Raw genomic sequence first — 24,775 nt, 5'->3', positions numbered from 1 at the left:
GACCCACATAAGGTTGACGCCGTCAACTCATGGCAGGAGCTGAAAACTAAGAAGGATGTACAAAGGTTCTTAGGTTTTGCTAATTACTACCGGGAGTTTATTCCGAATTTTGCAAAGCTCACGGTACCTTTGACGCAGCTTCTGCGCAAGAAACAGCCATTTGTGTGGGGGCGGGAAGCTCACGAGGCGTTTCTACAACTTAAGTCTAGTTTTCAATCGGACAACATACTAACCCATCCTGATGTTGACAAACCGTTCGTGGTAGAAGCGGACGCTTCTAGCTACGCGTTGGGGGCTGTATTGTCTCAGAAGGATTCCTCAGGGACCTTGCGTCCCTGTGGATTTTACTCGCGGCAACTAACACCCTTCGAGCAGAACTATACCATATGGGAGAAGGAGTTGTTGGCGATTAAGGTGGCGTTTGAGGTGTGGCGGCACTGGCTTGAAGGGGCACGGCACCAGATCGTGGTCAGATCTGATCACAAGAATTTAGAGCACTTGCAAACAGCAAAGAAGTTAAACCAGCGTCAAATCCGATGGGCTTTGTTTTTCTCCAGGTTTAACTTCAAGGTGCAGTTCGTAGAGGGGAAGGCAAACTTGCGGGCCGATGCTTTATCCCGCAAGCCGGAGTTTAAGACCAATGAGCAGGTTGTATGTCAGACCATCTTGCCTACTGCCTCTCTGTGTGTTGTAGATAATGAGCTCGGGTTACATGACCAGATCCTTGAGGCTCAGAGGGATGATGTGTGGACACAGGAGCAACTGATGCTGCTCTCAGCAGGTAACCGTACCATACTGCCGCATCTACAAGATCAAGACGGAGTATTGGTACGCAGGGGACAGGTCTACGTACCAGTGGGGGCCCTCAGGTTGGAGGTGATTAGAGCCCACCATGACGAACCCATGGCTGGGCACTTTGGCAGATTCAAGACCGTGCAGCTCATTACCAGGAGCTATTGGTGGCCAAAGATGCGGCAAGACATTCTGCGCTTTTGCGACAGCTGCGCCGTTTGCCAGCAGAGTAAGACGCCTGTTGGGCGCCCTAGAGGGTTGTTGTCGTCTTTACCTGTTCCGGACAGGCCATGGCAAATCATTTCCATGGATTTTATTTCAGATTTGCCTAAGTCTGGGGGTTATACTTGTATTTGGGTGGTGGTGGATTTATTTAGTAAACTGGCTCATTTTATTCCTTGTTCAACCATTCCGGCGGCCCCTACGTTGGCCTTACTATTTACTAAGCACATCTATCGTTTGCACGGAGCACCCGAGGTGATTATTTCAGATAGGGCTCCGCAATTTGTGTCACGCTTTTGGAAACATTTCCATGAGTGTTTGGGGACTAAGTTAAACGTGTCTTCAGCTTTCCATCCGCAAACGGATGGACAGTCGGAACGGGTTAATGGGCTCTTAGAGCAATATCTGCGTTGTTTTTGTTTAGATCAACCCACGGCTTGGGTGAAGTGGTTACCGGTGGCGGAATTTGCTTATAACAATGCGGTGCACACGTCTAGTCAGCATACGCCATTTGAGCTAACTTATGGTTTTCACCCACGGGGAGGTGTGGCGCCGTCGACCAATGTGGTCTCTTCGGACCCTGTGTACCGCTCTACGGAAATGGCTGCATTGCATGATGTTGCCCGTCGCTTACTGTTGGAAGCTAAGGCAACGCAGAAGACTCAGGCTGACCGCCACAGGCAGGCAGGGGAGGAGTTGGAAGAAGGGGATTTGGTGTGGTTATCTTCCAAACATATTAAACAGGCTGGGGGAAAGTTTGCGCCTCGGTATTTGGGTCCCTTTCCTATCGTTAAAAAGATTTCTTCCGTTGCGTTTCGTTTGCGTTTACCGTCTAGTTTAAAGGTCCATCCAGTCTTTCATCGTTCGCTGTTGAAACTTGATACCTCTAGTCGTCGTGGTGCTATAGCGGAGGGTATCACTGCCACTTCTCCGCCATCGGGGGAGGAGGCCTTTGTGAGAGGGGATAGTGTTATGATTGAGCCTCATGGCTCTGTTACTGACAGACGTGGGCGTAAGACTCCTCGGGAGTCAGATACTCTCGAGGAGCGAGAGAGAAAAAGACTGCGAGACATATTTGCAGCACCATCTGACGAAGAATCTTTCGAAGGGTTTACGGAGAGAATGGAGGAGGGGCTGGTTAGCTCAGAGGAGGATGAGATGGATTGGACTCGGGTAAGGGAGGAATTGGGGGCCACTGGCCATGATGGGGCAGAAGATGAATGGGGACCTTCAGGATTAGACCCATGGCTTAGCTGGAGGGATGGGACGGGATCCACAGCTGGAGATGCTGTTGGGCGTAGTCAGAGGTGTTCCAGCTCTGACGAGGAAAGTGATGAGGAAACGCCCGGGTTAAGGAGGACAGCTGACAGTGATGAAGATTTGTAACTGGCATAAAATGGGGCTTGGGAGCAATTGCAAATTGCGTCAGGCAAGGTAATCTGGGCAAACGCTTGGGATCCGTGTGTGTGTGGGACGCTTCCCTGAAGACTTGTGTACTTTCCTGTGCTGAGACGTAAGTTGATTGGAATCCAGGGTCAGACGGCGGGAGGGATTGTGTGGGCATTTGTTTGTGCAAACCTGTGCTTACTCTTATTAGCTTGACCTTCCGTCGTCTTTCTGACGGACGCCATCTCCTGCTTTGAGAACCCGGACTGAACTGACCACGGCTTGTCTTCCCCCCTTCTTGGACTTGGAAAAACTACAAACGTCTGCTTCTGGCTTTGATCTACGGAACGGAACTGGTCTACTCTACTTCTACAATCCTTGGCTGAATTGCTCGTGTTGGAGATCCTGTCTACTGTGTGTGTGTGGGAGCGACGCAAGTTACTCTAAGCACAGTGCTGGCAGCAGAGAGGAATCTGCTGCCAATTAGTTGCATTCTTTGTATCTTTTGTTCCTTGGCTTTCGTTCTGTTAATACCTAGGCTGAAGCAAGCAGTTTGTTTTTACCCGGATTAAACTCCGGTTTAATCCGGTTTATCTTTTGAACATTTACTTTTGTCCCTTTTTGCGCTTAAAGGCAAAAACTGCCTGGCCCTTGTGTTTTTACGGGCATTTTTGAGTTCTGTAATCTAATAAACTCTGTTACTTTGAATCTTGTGGCGTTCTGTCCTTGACAAGGACTAGTCACATGTCCAGTTTTTCCTCAAGGAGCCCTGACAGAGGAAAGAAAAATGGGAGACTTTGGGGAGAACTAACTTACACAAGGCCCCTGCAAAAAGCAAAATTATTATTCTTTTTTCAATATGCAGATATGGAATATGCAAATATAGTTATTCCAAAATCTGGGGGGAGATCCCTTCGCTGCTAAGATTATTGGATAATGGAGACTCAACCTGTTTTTTGCATGCCTGACACACTTTCTAAAGTCAAGCAAATATTTTTCTTTATTTTCATTTACTCTCCCCACATCTCTGTGTGTGTAATGTTTCAAATATTTTGTAGGTTACCTGCGTGGGTCAGATAATTTGTGCTGTGATTGCTGATTCAGCTACTCATGCGAAACGTGCAACCTCAACAGTAAAAATAATATACAAAGATCTGGAACCAGTTGTTCTGACTATTGAGGTAATTCCTATGGCGCCTCTGTCTCATTGAATATGAAGTGTGACCTCAAAAGCTTCCAGATTCCACAGAATTATTTTCAGCAGCTGGGGTTGTGTAATATTGTCAGGCTATGTGTCACCTTTCCAAGAGTAGCTTACCAAAGCACACAATAATAATAACAACAATAATAATAATAATAATAATAAAACTTTATTTATACCCCATCACCATCTCCCCGCCGGGATTTGGGGCGGCTTACATGGGGCAGAGGCCCAAACAACATAGGACAAAATATAGGCAACATAATACAAATCACACTATAAAAAGATAAAACAGTAATACAATATATCAATTAAAACAAAAATACAGGATAAAAAATTGCATTTAGAACACATAAATGGTAAAATCGTAATAAATACAGGATAGATTATTAAAAACCCTCTGGGGCTGATTAATTAATGACTGTATCTCCAAAGGCCTGCTGAAACATCCAAGTCTTCAGTTGTTTCCTGAAGGAAGGTAGAGAGGGAGCCAACCTAATCTCCCTGGGGAGGGAGTTCCAGAGTCGGGGGGCCACGGCCGAGAAGGCCCTCTCTCTCGTCCCCACCAAATGCAGTGGTGAGGGGGAGGGGGGGTGGAAGTATCCAGAAGATGATTTCAAAGATAAATTTATAATTGTTTCTTTTTCAATTGCAATTGCAGGAAGCAACAGAACATAAGTCATTCTTCAGTCCAGAAAGAAAACTTGAACAAGGAAATGTTCAAAAAGGATTTCTTGGGGCAGAACATATTCTTGAAGGTAAATCAGTACAAATGCTGCAGAGAAAAAGAAAGATTTTCCACCATTTCTCTTTCTGCAAGATATTTGCAAGTGCTCATTACCTGGAAATAATAGGCACTATTGAAATCAAACAAACTAGCCTTGATGTACACAAAGGCTAGAACACAAAGGATTGAACACAATAGCATTCCTAAAAGAATCACAGTAGGACCAGGTGAAGAAAAAACTTAATGAAAATGCTTATAGAGTTATGTTACAGTAAAATATGGCAAGAAACAAAAGAACAAATATCCAAGTAGTCTTTTCTCTAGGGAAAGTTGTTTCGTGTATCTGTTCAGCTTGTAAATTTAACATGATCACTCAACAGGATATTGTATGAACAGAGTGATTTGATCAAGCATATCGTAATTTCATAATCAAACATTAAAAGTGCATTAGTAAGAATATGTATGTTTCTTGACAGTATGGGAAGGTTGCCTTTAAAAAAAAAATCTGAAATTATTCTATCAGTTTGAGTTAGCTGAAATACTGCATTTTTTGTATTCTAGGGTCTTCTTCTCTCTCCCAAACATCTCTAAAAACAGGGTGTATTTTAGAATTGCAGGTGCCTTTTTATATACCGGTATATAAATATATTTTCTGATGGTGGTACTGAAATAGGAATTGATGCATGCCTTGCAATCAATGGCATCTTAGAATATAGAAAATACAGTATTTTTAGTAGTTCTGTTTCTGCAGAAATATACATGAATGAAAGACAATATATACCGCTTCTACGGGCGGCGACAGCCACCTTCCCCAGGAGCGACGGCCTGGTTTCCCACCCTGGAAGGCCAAGGAGGAGCCCTCCTTCGCCTCTCCGGGCGGTGACAGTCTCTTTCCCTGCTGGGGAAGGCGAAGGAGGAGCACTCCTTCGCCTTCCCCAGCAGCGATGGCCCTGTTTCCCACCCGGGAAGGCCAAGGAAGAAACCTCCTTTGCCTCTCCGGGTAGTGACGGCCCCCCTCCCTGCTGGGGAAGGCGAACGAGGAGCCCTCCTTCACCTTCCCCAGCAGCGAGGGTCCCATTTCCAGCTCGGGAACGCCAAGGATGAGCCCTCCTTGGCCTTCCCCAGCAGCGACGGCCCGCTTCCCTGCCCGGGAAGGCGAAGGAGAAGCCCTCCTTCACCTTCCCCGGTGGGGACAGCTCTCTCTCTTTTGCTGAGGAAGACGAAGGAGGGGATGGAAAGGCATGCGCCTTTCCTTCCTCTCCTTCACACGGCAGGCGCCTTCCTTGGAGGAGAACAGAGCGAAATAAGACATCCCCTGAAAGTAAGATATACATACATACATATACATATATATATACATACATATATATATATATACACATTTCTTCTACGTGGAGTCTGTGAAATACGCACATATGGGTTAAAACTGTGCCTGTGCAGACTTTCGGAACATTCTAGAGCTTCAAAAGAGACAATTTGGCGGAAGCCCCGCCCATCTCCCCATAGACTATATAAGCCCGAAGGCGGGGCTTCGCCTCAGTTCTTCTTTTCCGCCAGAAAGCGAGGACTGTAGGAACTTCTAGGGCTTATTTACCTCAGTGATTTACCTCAGTGATTTACCTCAGAATTTAACGGTTTTTGACACGGACTGATTTGTGACTACGTCTTTATCTTCAATACTTACGGTTGTTCTTCACTCGGACTGCCTTTGGGCATCGTTTTGAAGTCAGGCCAGTAATGTCTACTTTGTGTTTTAAAAAGTGTGGGGCCTGCGGCGAAAAACTCCCTGACTCGGATGGGCACTATGTGCCTCCTTTGTTTGGGAGAGACTCATAATCCCCAGACGTGTCCTATCTGCCAAGGTTTTACGCCGCAAGCTCGGAGAAATAGAGAGGCTCGCTTAAAGGCTACTCTCTATGAGCAAGCGCTGGCTCCGGAAGGGGCCCTGTTGGGCAAAAGACCTGCCTCTGAGCCACCATCCTTACCGTCGTCTTCGGAGGCGAAGGAATTGCTCCTGCCGAGGGAGGAGTCTGTGGAAAGCCCTCAAAAGGGAGAGGGGCTGGCACGGAAAAAACCCAAGCTTTCCAAGCCCCATAAAGAGGCTAGGATGAAAGACAACCACAAGAAGCCTAAAAAAGGGAGGCAACTCTCTGGCTCTGAGCCCCAGAGTCCTCCGGATCGGAGTTCAATGGAAGCCCGTGCTCCTCGGGAGCCAGCCCCGCCTACTTCAGTGGAGGCAATGGAGGCGCCGCCTCAGCTTTCGCCTGCCGAAGCCACCCGTAGCTTAGAAAAGGAATGGGGCGGCAGCGCTATTGATCGCCCAGTGCGCGCTTCGGCGCCGATGTCAGGCTTGCCTCCCCCGCACGCCTCGGGCTCGACCACGCCTCCTCCCAAAGTCTCTCGGCGCCATCTATCGACGCCAGGGCAGCAGAGCATGTGCAGTGAGCGTCGGGGCCGCAGTGATGTGAGGGCCTCTAGACGCTGCTCCCCTTCAGCTGAATCCTGGCGCTCGGTTTCGAGGAGTCCATCAAGGGTCTCCTCTGTCTCCCGATCTCGATCTCCTGGCTTAAGGTCCCGGTACCGTTACTCAGATTATTTTTATCCTTACCCTCCTCCTCCCCCTTTCCCTGGTTATGGTGGATATTTCCACCCTTATGATTTTTACCCGGACCAAAGTGACAGGGCCTTGTTGGGTTCGAGGCCTTCACCGGCGGGCCCTATTATTAATCAACAACCACAAGCCTCTGTGTTAGCCCCAGCAGCTACCCCTATACCTGTGCCTTCTGTTCAACCTGAACAGGTCGATTTATCCCTGCCTAGTGAGGCCCCACTTCACCAATCTCCTAAGGGCCACTTGGAGGAAGAGGACCAGGATCATGCTGGACCTGGCCAGGCAGGGGAAGGGGACCTAGCTCCTCCTCAGGGAGGTCCAGAACAGGATACACAACAGGCGGAGGAATTTCGCAATTTCTCAGCTCTGCTAATCAGATTATCGAGGGCACTTAACTTGCCTACTCCTAAACCTGCCAATGTGGTGGAGGACCCATGTTTTACATCTTCTGAACAACGAGGTCCAGTGTCTGCACCTCTCCCCACATTGCTGTACCTTTTAAAGATTATTAAAACCGAAGGAATTGCACCTTCTCTCGTGCCGGCTACACCTAGGAAGGCAGAGAATATGTATAAGATCGATCTATCTTCAGCTTCTTGGCTGGCAAAGCTGCCAAAGGCCAACTCTGTAGTAACTGATGCCCAGCCCAAGCCGGTCCAGAAAAATCAGGCCTCACCTTCAGATAAGGAAGGCAAGAAGCTGGATACTATGGCTAAGCGTTTCTATTCTTCAGCCTGCCTGTTCGCTCGTATGGCTCATTATGGGGTCTACATGAGTGTATATCAGACCTTTTTATGGAACAAGCTTGGTCCTTTTTTGGATTCTCTGCCACAAGCTGACCAGACTCTGGCCAAAGCCTTTAAACATGAGGCCCTCCTTCTGGCAGGCCTGCAGAAGGAGTTGGCGAAGAACACAGCTGATGCCTCAGGCAAACTGCTTGCAGGAGCAGTTGCTTTGAGACGCCATGCGTGGCTGCGAGCTTCTACTCTTTCCCCGTCGAGTCGCGCTCTAATTGAGGACTTACCTATGGATGAGGCTGGTCTTTTCAGTACGGATACAGACTCGCAGCTGGAACACTCACACAAGATGAAGCAAACGCTTAATAAATATGGCCAGCATCCCTACCACCCATACCCTTATCAGCGCCAACGCTGGGGCTCCCAGTCGCAATACCAACGTAGGCGATTTAGCCCTCCCTCATTCCGTGGTAGGCAATGACAACAGTCGTCAGCAACGGGAGGTAGGAGACCCCCTTTGCCTATCAAGAGTCAATTTCGTGGTACTAAGACCACTGACTCCAAGAAACGTCGTTTTTAGTACTGGTGCAACAGCGGATTCCGTGGCTGTCCCAGTTTCGCCCCCATCCTTGTTAATCCCTGATTTAGATTATCCTTGTTCCTTACCAGATGGGACCCAGTTCCCTATGGGGTCAACACCTTTCCCGTACTTAGATAGGCTCCAACCATATTTACACGAATGGAGGCAAATAACAACAGATGCCTGGGTCCTTGATATTGTATCTAGGGGTTACGCCATTGAATTTTACGCCCTCCCTCCAGTGGGACGCATTTGTGTAACTCCAGCCTCCGTCACCCTGCTAGAGGAGGTATCTACTCTCCTAGACAAGGGTGCAATATCTCCGGTGGCTCCAGACCAGGCAAGCTTCTGTTTCTTTTCCCGCTACTTTTTAATTTCAAAGCGGGGAGGCGGTCTTCGACCCATCCTGGACCTACGGATGATTAACTCTTTTATTAGACCGCGTAAGTTCCGTATGGTCACTCTCGCCTCCATTCTCCCCTTCATTAGGAAAGGGGCGTGGCTAGCAACAGTGGACCTTAAGGATGCCTATTTCCACGTTTCTGTTAGAGAGAGTCACCGCAGGTTCCTTAGTTTCGCGGTTGACGACTGTTTTTACTCTTTTAATGTTTTGCCATTTGGTTTGTCTACGGCCCCTAGGGTCTTCACTAAATGCATGGCGGTAGTGGCAGCTCACCTTCGCCAGCACGCTGTTGTCTTCCCGTATATTGATGATTGGCTGCTAGTTGCAGACTCCCGTGAACAGCTTGAATCTGATATTCATTATACTCTATCTCTCTTGCAGGCCCTTGGCCTTATGGTCAATTTAGAAAAATCCTACCTTACCCCTACCCAATCTATTACGTTCATCGGTACCATCATAGACTCCAGAGCTCGAAGGGCCTACCTACCGGAGGACCGGTTCACCAACTTACGATCCCTGGTCAGGAACTTGCAAGATCGAGGTCACGCCTCAGCTTGGACCATCCAATCTATTCTAGGCCACATGGCTTCTACCACAGCCGTTACAGAATTCGCTCGGTTGAGGATCCGACCACTTCAGAGCTGGTTTCTTCGATCTTTCAACCCGCTTCACGAGTCTCAAAACAAGATGCTTTACCCCCCACAGCCAGTGTTATCCGCCCTATCATGGTGGACAAGGCGGTGCAATGTCCTCACAGGACTGCCGTTCATTTCGCCGCGCCCAGCACTGACGCTTACAACGGACGCATCCTCTCTGGGATGGGGCGCACACTTGTTAGATCTGTCAATTCGAGGCAAATGGTCACCTCAAGAGCGGCGACTTCACATAAATGCATTGGAACTGCTGGCAGTGGAAAAGGCCCTGAAGTCTTTTTCTCGTCTGGTCAACAAGCAAGTTGTCCAGATCATAACGGACAACATGACGGTGAAATATTATATAAACAAACAAGGGGGTACGCGCTCTCAAACTGTCCTAGTCATCACTATACGGATTTGGGAGTGGTGCATTCGAAGGCACATTCGCCTATTGGCAATCCACCTGCCAGGAAAAGAGAACACCTTAGCGGATGCCCTCAGCAAGGCGGAGTCAGAGACTCACGAGTGGCGTCTCCACGAGAGGGAGTTCAGATTCATCACCCGGAGGTGGGGGACTCCTCAGGTCGACCTCTTCGCATCTCCGGTGAACGCTCATTGCCCCCGCTTTTGCGCTCGAATGCACCCTCGCGCATTCCCCGGCTGCTTAGGAGACGCCTTCCTTTTCTCTTGGACGCCAGGCCTCCTCTACGCCTTCCCTCCACTTCCTCTTCTGACCAGAGTTGTTTCGCAAATCATTTCAGACAACGCAAATTGCATCCTAATAGCCCCGTGGTGGCCCCGCCAACCATGGTTTGCGCCGCTGCTCAGGGCGTCGAGCGGCGATTATGTTCGACTTCGATGCAGCACCGACCTCCTCACAATTCAGGACGGCCTTGTCAGGCATCCCGAAGTGTCGTCCCTCCGACTAACAGCTTGGAGACTGAAACCACGGTCCACCTCTCTGACGCTGTCTGCCTCATAGTTGATGCAGCCCAGAAGGTCTCCACTAAAAAGGCTTACACTTATAAGTGGTCCCGCTTCAAGTCCTTTGTTTCACCTTTAGGGGTTGATCCTCTTTCCGCCCCTACGTCAACGGTATTAGACTTCCTTGTTTACCTCTCGGAGAGGGGTATGTCCCTGTCTTCAATTAAATGTTACGTTGCATCGCTCTCTTGGTTTCGGAGGAAGGTTGGCCAACCATCCCTTTTTCAAGACCCTTTAGTGCAACTTTTCTTAAAAGGGTACAAAAATATACATCCGCCTATGTCTATGCCCCCTCCGGCCTGGAGCCTCGAACTGGTGCTGTCACCATGGCTTCCATCGATCTAGCACATCTGTCATGGAAGACAGCGTTTTTGGTGGCAATTACGTCCGCCAGAAGGGCTAGTGAGCTCACTGCCCTCCGGGCGGACTCTCCATACATCCGCTTCCATGAGGACAAAGACGGATGTGACATTTTTACCTAAAGTTGTTTCACAGTTTCACATTTGTCAAGATATTGTCTTACCATCTTTTTTTCCAAAGCCAGCCTCTGCATTAGAGAATGCCTTACACGCTTTGGATGTCAAGAGAGCCTTGTTATATTACATTCATAGGACGGCTCCCCACAGGAAGTCGCCTAGACTTTTCCTTAAATACAGGAAGGACGAGCTTGGTCTCCCAGTAACCTCTCAGAGGTTAGCGTCCTGGATTACCTCCACGATTCGTCTAGCCTATCAACTGGCGGGCAAGGAACCTCCACACCAGATTGTTGCGCACTCCACAAGGGCGCTATCCACGTCTCAAGCTTTCCTTCGGGGCATACCTTTGGATGTCATCTGTAAAGCGGCCACGTGGTCGACTCCGTCCACCTTCGCCGCTCACTACAAGATGGATGTCCAGGAGAAGAAAGATGCTGCCTTTGGGAGAGCCGTGCTGTTTTCCTGCGTGGCATGACCCACCACCAGGTCAGTAGCTTGCTAGTCACCCATATGTGCGTATTTCACAGACTCCACGTAGAAGAAGTATAGGTTGCTTACCTGTAACCGTATTTCTTCGAGTGGAAGTCTGTGAAATTCGCACAGCCCCGCCCGTCCTCCCCGCTGTGTCATGCCTTGTTTTCGACTGCTTTCTGTCGGTTGGAAACTGAGGCGAAGCCCCGCCTTCGGGCTTATATAGTCTATGGGGAGATGGGCGGGGCTTCCGCCAAATTGTCTCTTTTGAAGCTCTAGAATGTTCCGAAAGTCTGCACAGGCGCAGTTTTAACCCATATGTGCGAATTTCACAGACTTCCACTCGAAGAAATACGGTTACAGGTAAGCAACCTATACATATGTACACACACATATATATAATTAGCATAGCATGTTAATGGTTGGAGGGGCCTACAGGTGATCCAAAGGAGACAAGATGGAACTGTCTTTACTGGCTCCCTCTTTGCTCTGGCAGCAGATCATCCGTTGGAGATGGTGGGAAGGGCCTTCAGCTGGTGCACAGAGACAAGATGGAGACTGTCTTTGCTGGCACGATTATAGACACAATTGCTCCGGACCATCCCCTCTCAAGTACCAGAGCTAAACCAGCTCCTTGGTTCTCTGAGGAGCTGGCAATGATGAAGCAAAGGAAGAGGGGTCTAGAGCGCATGTGGTGTACCAAACGTGGCAAGTCTGATCAAACACGGCTATGTCTTTACCTAAAGGCATATGCTGCGGCAATAGATGCTGCAAAGAAATCTTTCTTTGCGGCCAATATTGCATCTGCAAAGAACCGTCCGGCAGAGCTGTTTCAAGTAGTCAGAGGTCTGTTAAACCCTAGCTCCTACGACGGGGTCTCCGACAATTCGACAGCCCGCTGTGAAGCATTTTCTTGGTTCTTTGCGGACAAAGTCACTTGGATCTGCTCCAATCTGGGCATCACATTAACAGCAGTCTCTGAGGATGTAACACAAGCACCTACCTGTTCAGTTTCATTGGATTCGTTTCAATTAGTGCAGCTTGAGGATGTGGACAAGATACATCCTAGACCCCTGCCCATCCTGGCTGGTAAAGCAAGCCAGAGGGGGTTTGGCAGAGTGGGTGAAGGTGGTGGTTAATGGCATGCCTCCCTTCAGGAAGGCAGTATTCCAGCCAGCTTAAAACAAGCTGTAATAAAACCGCTGTTGAAGAAACCATCACTGGACCCCACTCAATTCGACAACTTCAGGCCTATTTCCAATCTCTCCTTTTTGGGCAAGGTCTTGGAATGTGTGGTTGCCTCGTAACTCCAGGAAACAAGAATTATCTATATCCGGCGCAGTCTGGCTTTAGGCCGGGATATGGTACCAAAACAGCCTTGGTCGCCTTAGTGGGTGATCTACGCCGGGAACTGGACAGGGGGAGTGTGTCCCTGTTGGTTCTGCTGGACTTCTCAGTGGTCTTCGATATGTTGACCACGGTATCCTTCTGGGACACCTTTCAGGAATGGGTCTTGGAGGCACTCCCAAACCTCTCTCGAAGATTGAAAAGGGGCTTCTCAACCATTGAAATCTACCTTCCCTATCTTCTGGGGCAGCAGATAACAGGCCTCCCCCTCCTCTCTGTGACATCCTTAGAGGTATTTGGAGAATGCATTCATGTCACCTCCTTAGTCTTTGCTTTACCAGGCTGAACCTATTCAATGTAGTAAACCTTGGTTTAAATATAATGAAATATAATATAATTAATTCAGAGCCAAACTAAATATAACGACAATTGTGTAATTAATGGGTGTGTTCTTATACTATGTGAATAGCATTCAGTGAGGTGTCAGAGCAGCCAATGTTTGATTGGATGTATGAGTGTTGATTTTCCTTTGCCACAGTTCCTCCATGATTCCTTGAATGATTGTGCTTTCCTACAGATAGTATTCATAGCAAAATAATAAAATATAAATATCTGTAAACAAATTAAATTTAATTAACATCAGATCTACCTTGGACAAGCAGAAACTCTAGATCTGTTGATAACATGCTCCCTGTCTGTGTTGGATTGGATCCCTCTTCTAGACATCTACAATACAGAATTTATTTTATTGTATGTATTCAAATATTTATATTCTGCCCTACATCAGACCTCAAGGTTGCCTGGGGCTCAATATATTTAAATATCATAAAGAAAATCAATTGAATTGTTTTGAATTGTGCTGAGCAGACCTGTGACATTGTGCAACATTCTGATCAATAAGGGTACCCTGGGTCTAGTCATGTAATTCAGAATCCAATGTCTGTGGAACTAGGAGTTTGTATCCCTTAAATTTTCCAGCCCCCAGAAAGTCTTTTTTTTAAAAAAAAGAAGAAGAAGAGAGAAGAAAGAAGTTGCAGGAAGGATCACTAATCCTGGGCACACCATTAGCTCCTGGCCATAGAAGCTTAACAATACCAACAAAATGCTTAGCCTTCCAATGATTCTGTTTCCTTTTGGACAATGTATATTTATTTTAATATATATTTCTTTTGATTTTAAGCCTCATCAGATATTTATTATTTGATTTATTTTTTGGAACCAGGTGAAATTCACATTGGGGGACAGGAACATTTCTATATGGAAACTCAAAGTGTACTTGTTGTTCCAAAGGGAGAGGATAAAGAAATAGATATTTATGTATCCTCACAGCATCCAAGTTTTACACAGGTAATGTCGGGAGTATAATGCTAATAACACCATAATAATGTAAAAATGTGTCAGAATAGTTTTCATGAGGGAAGCTGCAAGTCCCTTCCTGCCCCTGTGGTATGAAGCAGCACACCTACTCATAGCCTTACCCATTTGCTTCCTATGAGAACTAAGCCAAAAGAAGCTGGTTCAAAGAACCAAAGGGCGGGGAGAGAGGGGGAGGGATCAGTCAGTGGAATGAAGGGCCCATACCTTGTATATATAGAATTGACCTCAGTGTTTGGCAACTGTATTCTACCATATGCATGCTAGTAACCAGCATTTGCAGGTTCTGTAATGTGTCAGAAAAAACAATATAGAAAAAAGGTTTAAGTCAAGAATAGCCAGTATCGTGTAGTTGATACTATGGACTGAATTCCTGCTCAGCCATGGAAATCCATGGCTGAAACCCTTAGAAAACTCATATTCTGTCAGCCTCTAAGAAAGGCAATGGCTCTTATAAGTCTGAAATTACCGACGGCTCAGAGCACATGTACACAAACTCTTACCTTTAGCTTCATTGAGGCTGTGTGATATTATTGAAATGAACACATTTATTTTTCTCTGGGATTCACATTTTATTTACCTCAATGGCCTACCCAAAGTTCCAATAATCTTGACAGAGACAGCGGACATTACCACATTAGGATATAATGCATTTATATCAGTATGCATCCCACATTTTAAAAGGATTGGATGCATACTGTAGTCAGACAGGAAAACAGTATGCACCATACTTGATTATTAAGATTCTTTTGATTTGAAAATACTGCTCTTTGATTCGTCACACCAAAGAAGGTTGGCTCCTCCTTCTGTTCAAATGTCTCCCTATGTTACTTTAAGAAAAATTCTAATATTGTGAAGTGATGTAGCCTGGAAGTCTCAGACTACCGTTTTTGCAAGATTTTAGCTGATGGAATGCATACTGATTAAATCATAGTATATAAAAAACCACAATTAGAATCCTGTGTATGGCATTTTGCAGACGGATTCCATGGGATTTCTGATGGAAGGGAGCAAAGGTCATGTGATAGGACCTGTTCAGAATCGTGTTCAGTTTCAGAAATGGAATATATCCCAATGTGATAAGGTCCTGAATGAGGTGTTATTCAGAGTTCTTAGTGTTCAACGTTCTAGAGAAGTGATCAAAAGGGAACTTGCTGCTCCAGTGCTGAAACCAACTCCGTGCACAATAGGTGAGGCTTTTAGGCTTCTGACAGCCCACCCTAAACTACCGTGCTTCCCCGAAAATAAGACAGTGTCTTATATTATTTTTTACTCCCAAAGATGTGCTAGGTCTTATTTTTAGGGGATGTTTTATTTTTCCATGAAGAAGAATTCACATTTATTGTTGAACAAAAAAAATGAACATTTATTCTATACTGTACAGTAGTTGTCATCACAAACCAACATAACCAAACCAGACAAACTGTGACTTATGTCAAGAATTTGTTGTTACTACCATTATTTCCATATACAACTGGTATGTACATTTACCAATTCTGCATGCTATGGTGTTCTGTTTGGCAGGCGATGGGCATGCTTCCAAACACAAACTTTACTAGGTCTTACTTTCGGGGGAGGCCTTATATTTAGCAATTCAGCAAAACCTCTACTAGGTCTTATTTTTTGGGGCTGTCTTATTTTAGGGGAAACAGGGTATGTACAGTAGAGTCTCGCTTATCCAATGTAAACGGGCCGGCAGAACGTTGGATAAGTGAATATGTTGGATAATAAGGAGAGATTAAGGAAAAGCCTATTAAACATCAAATTAGGTTATGATTTTACAAATTAAGCACCAAAACATTATGTTATACAACAAATTTGACAGAAAAAGTAGTTCAATACACAGTAATGCTATGTAGTAATTACTGTATTTACGAATTTAGTACCAAAATATCACGATGTATTGAAAACACTGACTACAAAAATGTGTTGGATAATCCAGAATGTTGGATAAGTGAGTGTTGGATAAGTGAGACTCTACTGTATCACTAATGCAAAGGCATTAGAATAGTGCTGCATTTTATTTTGAGGGAGCTTGAAATAATTTTCTTGACCTAGTGTAACTTTATCCTCTTGGAAATCTTACTGAAAATCCTTGCTATAAAAAGGGAATAACTCAAAATGTTAGTAGAAGCTAACATTTATAGCCACCTGCTAAGATACATATGTGATTAAAGAACTAGATGCACAACTCTGGGCTCTTTAAAACTACCTGGAGGCCAACAGAGATATGCATGATTTGTATAAAAGTCTAGTGACTGCTGTACATAGACAACAGCTGTCTATAACAATAGCTGCATCAAAACTTGCATGTAAGAGCCAGGTAAAGAAAGAAAGGGGAAGGGGGAGAGAGTATCATTATTAGGCCAAGGTTCCAAAATGAAGGAACAGCTGTTATCAATGTAACATCACTTCGTATCTCTTGGTTTAATTTTACAGGAACTTGTGGCCTCTGTTTTAAATATTCCATATAACAGGATCAGATGCCATGTAAAACGGGTTGGTGGTGGATTTGGGGGTAAAGTCACCAAACCTGCTATTCTGGCTGCTATCACTGCAGTAGCAGCAAATAAGTAAGTATGCTGTTAAAAAAGGATGGTTTAAATTAGGAATTGGCAAATTTCAGCCCTCCAGGTGTTTTGGACTTCAACTCCAACAAATACCTAACAGCTGATAAGCTGGCTGGGATTTCTGGCAGTTGGATGCCCATGCCTGGTTTAAATGATAAGCTTGGGAATTTAAACCCGACTCAGGAGGAATCCACATAATTTTTGTGAATGCTTTAGCAACTTTTTCAAATCACTTTGTCATGTTAAATCAATGTAGCTGCTACTCGCTTTAATTTGCAGGAAACCTCCCTTTTCTAGCCTATAATATTTACATGCCCTTCCAGTTTGTATTGGTTACCTCAATGTGAGAGTGTTTAGGGGTGTAAAGAATTGTGTGGTGACCCCAGGGCCAAACTTCCTCTCCTACCCCGATCTACATGATTTTCAGTCACACGATACATTCCTGGCTTTCTTATTTAGGGGAAAATTATTTCCTCTGTTAGAGTTTTAATGGTTACCTTTCAATGACTTCTAGCCTTTTAATGCCTGAGTACTCTTCAATGGAGGCCTTCTAAAAAGTAAGCCCCAGTGACTTCAGTGGGACTTATCCCTAGGCTAATGTGTAAAGAGACTGTGATTTCAGTGCCTAATTACAATCATGGAATACTGGAAAGGATGTTGTGTATACACTTGATGATTTCAGCCCCAATTTTACAAAAGCTTAATCAAGCTGTGGATGGCTTTCATAAGAAGCAACAACAAAAAAATGAGAGAGCGAGCAAGCAATAGGGATTATTCTACAAAGAGTGAGGAGAAGGTACTGGACTCTGTGTGTATGCATTGGTCGGAAAACATTTCCAACCATGTGGCTAAAAGAATGGAAGATTATATCTGTTTCTTCAACTGGGCCTCTATAGAAAAAAAAAATCAGTAAGAGAGCCTTGGAACTTTTCTCTAGGCAAAGAGAGAGCGCTTGCTACTTTCAGTACCCCCAAAGAATAAAAATGGCAATTCCTCCTCTCCTGTTTACTCTAATGTAGGACAAATGAATGTATGACCTTTCAGGTATTACTGGGCACAAAAATTTCATCCTCCCTCACTATTTGTAATATGAACTGGAGCAACGGTTTTCCAAATGCAACAGTCAAACAACATTAGAAGAAGTGTGTATTCTCATCAAGCAATTGGGGAGGGGTGAGAAGGCTTCTGGTTTTGCAAATATTCAGGTGATGTATCTGACTGGGTCATAGTCAATCGCAGTTAAGAATTGCACTAATTGATTTCCATTTCTACTACTACTTTTTAGAACTGGCCATGCAGTTCGTTGTGTTCTGGATCGAGGAGATGATATGTTGATAACTGGGGGAAGACATCCTTTCTTTGGAAGGTATAAAGTAAGTGAAGTACACATCTCAATAATTCATTGACTCTTAAAATGTTACTATTTTTTAAAAAATCAGTTTTTAAAAAATAAAATCTGGTCAACACTTTAAAATTTATCTAAAATTAAGCATGTGGACTAAAATTGGGGGAAGGGCCTCAAAATGCTTTTTTACTTTGAAAAAATAGGGAGAAAGGTTAATCATTCTTACTTTCTATACAAATAGATTGTTTTGAAAAGGTTATTCATAAATACTGCAAGTTGTCTCTATGTTATGATACTGTTACACTGATTAATATGTTATAGGTAACTTATTTACTTGTAATCAATAAGCTCTGTTAAATTTTGAGCAATAAATAACATCCTGACAAAGCAGGGTTTTTTAGCTGAGCCAGTGTGACCATGTGTTCTCAGGGACCTTCGAGGCAGGCCCGTATCCTGGGGCCTGTCTCAGTTTTACCTGAGACATCCAAATAACACCTCAGGTAAAACTGAATTAATCCAGAGGAAACTGGGATTTTCCAGTTTGCTCTGGATTAATTAAACACCTGGAAAAATCCAGACCTTAAGCTAAAGTCCAGATCTTTTCAGGTGTGGGATCTGTGAGGTCTGACCCCTGGGACTACTTCTGCAGTTCCAGAGGTCAATCCGCACAGCCACTTTGGTTCTTTGGGCTCCTGGGGCCCAGAGGAGAGAGATGATGCCCACCTTTTCCCGCCCAGCCCCCCATTCCTCCCCAAGACGTACCTGGGCGGCCTAATGGCAGCACAAACCCCTCTGCAGAATACTCCTGACATGCAAAAATGATGCGTCAGGAGGTGGGGGTGAGGAAAATCCCCCCCCACCTCCTGATGTGTTATTTTTGCATGTCAGGAGGACCTTGCAAAGGGGTCTGTGCTGTCGGCAGGCTCCTCGGGTATGTTTTTTGGGGGGAATGGAGGACTAGTTGCATGACAAGAGTGGTTTCTTAAAAAGGAAATTGGTTTATCAATTCAAACAGGTCTTGCTTTCCTAGAATTCTCCTTCGTCTTCATCCTTCCTGCCAACTGTTTCTTTTCATGCCCAGCTTCTTATTGGTCCAAAGTGATACAGGCTAGGATCCGCTCCCTGATATGTACAGGAGCCCTATCCGTCTTTGTCGCTAATTGGCTCCGGTCATGGTGGGAAATTTAATAAACTGTCATCAGATCATTTGAAGGCTTGTGTCTATTGATCTGCCCAGGAGAATGATATGAACAGAAAGAAATGCACTGGGGCAAGAAATAATGGGTTGAAATGGGTTTTGATAGCTCTGCTTCAGTCAATAGGTACCAGTTAGGTAAACAAAAGAGTGGTTAGGGTGATGGCGAAATCATTTTAGCAATAGAGGTGAAGAAAAATTCCCAGGAATAAACCAGATCATACCAGGAAAAACCCTGTGGTTCTTCCTAAAGCCTACTATGTACTCTGTGTGTCTTCTCAGGGTGTTGTGAATAGATTATGTTAACGAATGTGTGGTCATTCCCTGAGAACCAGTGCTTGTGAAACATTCTAAGGAAGTTCAATGAATGGTGGCTTGAAACTAGTTGAAGGTGAAGGCAGGCTCCCTTTTAGTCCCTATGGAGCCACAGATTCTGGGGTACATCCTTTTGGGGTCCAATTTTCAATAACAACTTTAGCCCATCTAAATTTTTATTCTGATGACCAGAAAGGATTAGCTGAAATTAAGGCTTCCTGGGACATATCAGAGGAAGTGAAGAGGAAAGTTTGTGTGTTGACAGTTGCCAAAGCAAGGTAGTTCTCTGTTATTGCAGCTGTGAACTGGGCACTGTAGTCAAACTGTGCCAGTCCTTCACAACTCCTTAGGGGGTGAGATATCGTCTGGATACTGGCAGAAAAGGCAGAGAAAACACAAACTGTGTTTGTTTGTTTTTTGTGATCCTTCTATCAGTTTTGGTTTAACGAAATTACTCAAGAACAGTTTGCCAACCTGCATGTCATAATAAAGGAAGGAGGGAGTACTGCACACAAAGGACTAGAAAAAGTGACCTGTTTTGTTGCTGATTCTGTATTGTTGGCTGTTTTCAAACCATGGCTCATCTATGTGGAATAGGTATAGTGACCATTGTGGTCAAACCTTCATAACTTGTCATGGTATCTGAACTGAGTGTCAGCTTTACACCTACAAAAACAAATGCTATTCAATGAATATTGTCTTCTGTGGACATACTTCATTAAGTTATAAAAAGTCAAATTTCATTAGTACTCCAATGACTAACAAGGCAACTGAAAAATTTTTATAGGTTGGATTTATGAATGATGGCACAATTGTGGCTCTGGATGTGAGATACTACAGTAATGCTGGATGTACACCAGATGAATCTGTTACGGTATGTTGCATTTGTAAAACTAATTACAAAATCACTGTAGTTCTGCTGTGACCAAGCCCATAGTCAAGGAGAGGGGGAGGGTTATGGGTTCAACAGCCTCCCCCCCCCACCCCAAAAAAATAATAATAATTTCAGGCTAAAAAAATTTCTGGTTTACTCATGAACTAGTTAACCAAATATCCATGTTAAATCTATGAGGAGCAAAAAATTAGAGTTCTCCCAGTACTGCAAGCATTATCTCAACCAAATTTTGATAATTTATTTATCCTATCATTACCTACCTTTTTTGCCAATTTAAATTGCAATTACAGCAATAGCCAACATAGTGGAAGCAACCAAGTTTTGACATCACGGATATTTAATCAACATTTTCAATATGAAGATGATGCAATCCATTGAAATTGACATTAGAATTGGACTTCCAGGTTAAACTCAATAAGAAAAAATTAAGCTTAAATACAATTTTATTTTATTTTTCCACACTGAGGGCAAGGTAACAATGTCCTCTAAATTTGTAAGCAGTGCTGCTGAACCCCAACCGAATTCATTCACAGCATATGGAAAAAAGCAAAGAAGCAAAAGCAATTAAAACTCTCTAAACTGGACTTGCAAACATAGCAGCTGAGGCCCCGCTGGAAAGTAGTTGTGACACTTGCAAGCTCTTCTGAAAGTATATGGGTGAATATCTTACCCCAAGCATCAGTAGTCTTCCCAAAGGGTAGAAATCCATTGCTTGAATTCAATTCATGATTTTAACATTTTATTCTTGTATGTGACTTTTATGACTGTTTTATCGTTGTTGATGTCTTATTGTTGATTGATCTGTTTTATGGTTTTGCTTTTATATTGTTGTGTCTGGGCTTGGCCCCATGTAAGCCACCCCGAGTCCCTTCGGGGAGATGGGGCGGGGTATAAGAATAAAGTAGTTATTATTATTATTATTATTATTATTATTATTATTATTATTATTATTATTATTATCTGCAGTCACTGATAATCATAACAAAGTGATGTGCACATAGCCTGCTGCCTTCCCAATGGTAGCATATGATAAAAAAAACACTTCACTGAGGAACTTTGTATATTTGCTCTCTATTCAGATTAAGAACAATCTCTCATACACATATAAAGTTGGATATTAAATCTATTATTTTTTCTTAAAGGTAATGGAAAATGCATTGCTAAGAATGGATAATGCTTATAAGATCCCCAACTTACTATGCCAAGGATGTGTCTGCAGGACAAATTTGCCATCAAACACAGCATTCAGAGGATTTGGTTTTCCTCAGTCAGCCCTTGTTACAGAGACACTGATAACAGATATAGCAACCAAAACAGGTTTACCACCAGAAAAGGTAACAGTAAGAATATTCTTAGGGTTTTTTATTTTTTAAATCCTAAATAGAATCATTGTTTTTACAGCAAGAATCACTACAAATATTTTTCTTTTCCGTAGAAAGTTATTTCTGATACCATGAATGTATTTTTATTTTGCTAGCAAGAATCATCTACTTGTTAGGGCCATGTGAATTGGTAGAGTATTGGATCTGAACCTCAATACTGTTTGCAGTTATCTGGATGAAATATTGCTGCTGTGGCTGAGATGTATGGCAGTTTACGTGCAAGAATGTGTGAAGTGAATGAAAGAGTTGCAAATGGCAATGGGAGAACTAGCTTTCAGCTGTCAAATAAGCTGTTCAGATCAGTTTGAAAAATCCTAGAGACATAGGGAAGTATCTTTTTTGTATACCATTGTTCTTACAGATCAGAGAGAAAAACATGTACAAAACACTTGATAGAACACATTACAAACAAGAAGTGAACCCAAAGAACTTGATAAGATGCTGGAATGAGTGCATGAAGAAGTCATGTTTTTACAAAAGGAAAGAAGATGTGGAAAAATTTAATAAATATAATTACTGGAAAAAGAAAGGGATTGCCATTATTCCATTGAAATATTCAATAGGATTTGAGCCGAAGTTTCTTAATCAGGTTGGTTTTGAAAATAGGGTATTTTGATATTGTTATTATTATATATTTAGGTATCTGGTTTCCATATCAGTTATTAAAATACATAATATTTTCAAGCCAAAAATATTTTAGAATAAAGGACATGATATCCAGAAGGTAGTTTTTGCACAGAAATATTACAGATGATCTCTTGAGAATAATGATTGGCGTACAATGTTTCTCTCATTTGTTTCTGTGTAAGAGACCATGAAGAAACTTTCATGCTATACTTTGAAACCTTTTAAATGAGAATAATGACTTTGAGGTTTGAAGTGCACTACTAAAATATAATGACTACTTATACAACACTTTCACAAAAAACACAAGTTTTCATGTACATGTGGTAACTTCTTTCACAATGTCATAAGGTTTTGCATTTATCTATCTATCTATCTATCTATCTATCTATCTATCTATCTATATCTGTGTCTGTTTGTATACACACACATACCTAACTAGTTTCTTATTCTAACATTAACAGGCTGCAGCCCTTGTTCATATCTACTTAGATGGGCATGTATTGGTGACTCATGGTGGTGTTGAATTAGGACAAGGGATTCACACCAAAATTATGCAGGTAATATACACTCTCATACATTCTTGGGCATGCCAAAATTTATTCAATGTCAGAGGAGCTGTGATTTTAATAGTAGGTTTATAACAACAACAACTCTTTATTGATTAGTCAGTTTTGACCATATCAGAACATGTAAAACATACAAAACGTACACCCTTACCCATACATACAGTAAAATCATGTAAAACAGTAAAACCATGTAATAGTAGGTTTATAAATAGATGTATACATAGGCTGAGTCCAGCTTTTCAGATTTTTTTTAAATTTTGGTATATTTGTTCATGCATAGTGAATGAGAAATAAAGGCTAGCTAGATATTCAGGGCCTAATGAGTTTTTCCTCTGCAGCCCATCATCCAGCCAATTCTAGGTTGCCCACCCAGCTGCATTTTGTCATTGGCCAGGCAAATGATGATGATGATGATGATGATGATAATGATGATGACGATGATGATAATACTGTATTTGTATTCTACCCTATCTCCCTAATGTTTCTGGGATTCTGGCTTTGTACAAAGGCCTTGCATAAGCAAGTCTAGATTTTTTTTTTTCAAATCTAGAAGAGGAGTTAGAGCCACTTATATTGTCCCTAAGTCTTTGGAGTTGCCAAAGAGTCCTGGAACAGAAAAGTGGCTCCTGTTTGAATTGCAGTTGCCTAACCGTCCTTTAAACATTGCACAATCTGAAGCAGTAGGAAAACCTTCCATTAGCTCTTTGTGGTCATGCTAGAGGCAGAGAGGGAAATTAGGAGTGCACAACCGCCAGGCTGTCTTCCACTATTTCTCAAATGATAAAATGTGGCTCAGCATTGTTACATTAATTATTTTTGAGAAAGAAGTGATTTGAACAGAAATGAATTTTTTAAAATTTATTTGCTAATGATATTGTTTCAACAAGGTAAGGAACACATTTTGGACACATTTTATAAATGCAGTCATTTTCAGTATAGCTTACTCTGAGGACTGCATCGGCATTGCTTGTTGTCTAATTGTGAATATTTTTAATGGTCAAACCTTTGCTGAGTTTGCATTGTATCAAATACATATGCTCCAATACGGCATGTGCATAGGCTTCCTAGCTGGAAGGGGGCATGGAAATAATTACTGAACAGATGATTATCTCTCTAGATTATCTGCCATGAAACAAATAAACAATAAAAATGACAATATATTAAGAAAATGATTTACTGACTATTGTGTTCCGAACAGATCGCCAGTCGTGAATTAAAGATACCAATGTCTTATATTTATATCAGTGAAACAAGTACAGTGACTGTGCCTAATACAAGACCGACAGCAGCCTCTATCGGTACTGATATTAATGGGATGGCAGTGAAGGTTGTGTATATTTCTACTTCTGTCTTGTCATTTGATGCCAAATGATGTGCGACATTTCACAGACAGCAAAATCACCTCACATTGTCTTTATTTTGGATTTGATGGCTTTAAGACACAATTTCAGGACAAAGCTTTGAATAATTTCATGTGTACAATAGAGTCTCACTTATCCCACACTCACTTATCCAACGTTGTGGATTATCCAGCGTATTTTTGTAGTCAATGTTTTCAATATATCGTGATATTTTGGTGCTAAATTCGTAAATACAGTAATTACTACATAGCATTAATATGTAATGAACTACTTTTTCTGTCAAATTTGTTGTATAACATGATGTTTTGGTGCTTAATTTGTAAAATCATAACCTATTTTGATGTTTAATAGGCTTTTCCTTAATCTCTCCTTATTATCCAACATATTCGCTTATCCAACGTTCTGCTGGCCCGTTTATGTTGGATAAGTGAGACTCTACTGTATTTGCTGCTTTTTAAAATTGCCAATTCTTTTCTTTTTTCTTTTTTTGCAAAATTCTAGTGGATATTTTGAATTTTTTTTCTTGTATTTAGATGTGCTCTAAATAATTTGGAGGTCTATTAGGGCTAGATG

General features: G+C 43.1%; 1 protein-coding gene across 1 annotated transcript in view; it reads left to right on the top strand.

The window, feature by feature from the left end:
* LOC100565091 (aldehyde oxidase-like) overlaps positions 1-24,775 on the top strand; it is an 80,410-nt gene that overhangs the window by 37,821 nt on the left and 17,814 nt on the right. The window contains 10 exon segments of the mRNA NM_001293246.1: positions 3,459-3,581; positions 4,263-4,359; positions 13,795-13,919; positions 16,386-16,519; positions 17,802-17,889; positions 20,159-20,245; positions 21,409-21,600; positions 22,010-22,237; positions 22,737-22,832; positions 24,040-24,168. Coding sequence (NP_001280175.1) covers positions 3,459-3,581; positions 4,263-4,359; positions 13,795-13,919; positions 16,386-16,519; positions 17,802-17,889; positions 20,159-20,245; positions 21,409-21,600; positions 22,010-22,237; positions 22,737-22,832; positions 24,040-24,168 — 1,299 coding nt within the window.

Source organism: Anolis carolinensis, chromosome 1 (genome assembly GCF_035594765.1).
Source record: "Anolis carolinensis isolate JA03-04 chromosome 1, rAnoCar3.1.pri, whole genome shotgun sequence".
NCBI classification, from domain to species: Eukaryota; Metazoa; Chordata; class Lepidosauria; order Squamata; family Dactyloidae; genus Anolis; species Anolis carolinensis.
This window is presented reverse-complemented; position numbering and strand designations above follow the sequence as displayed.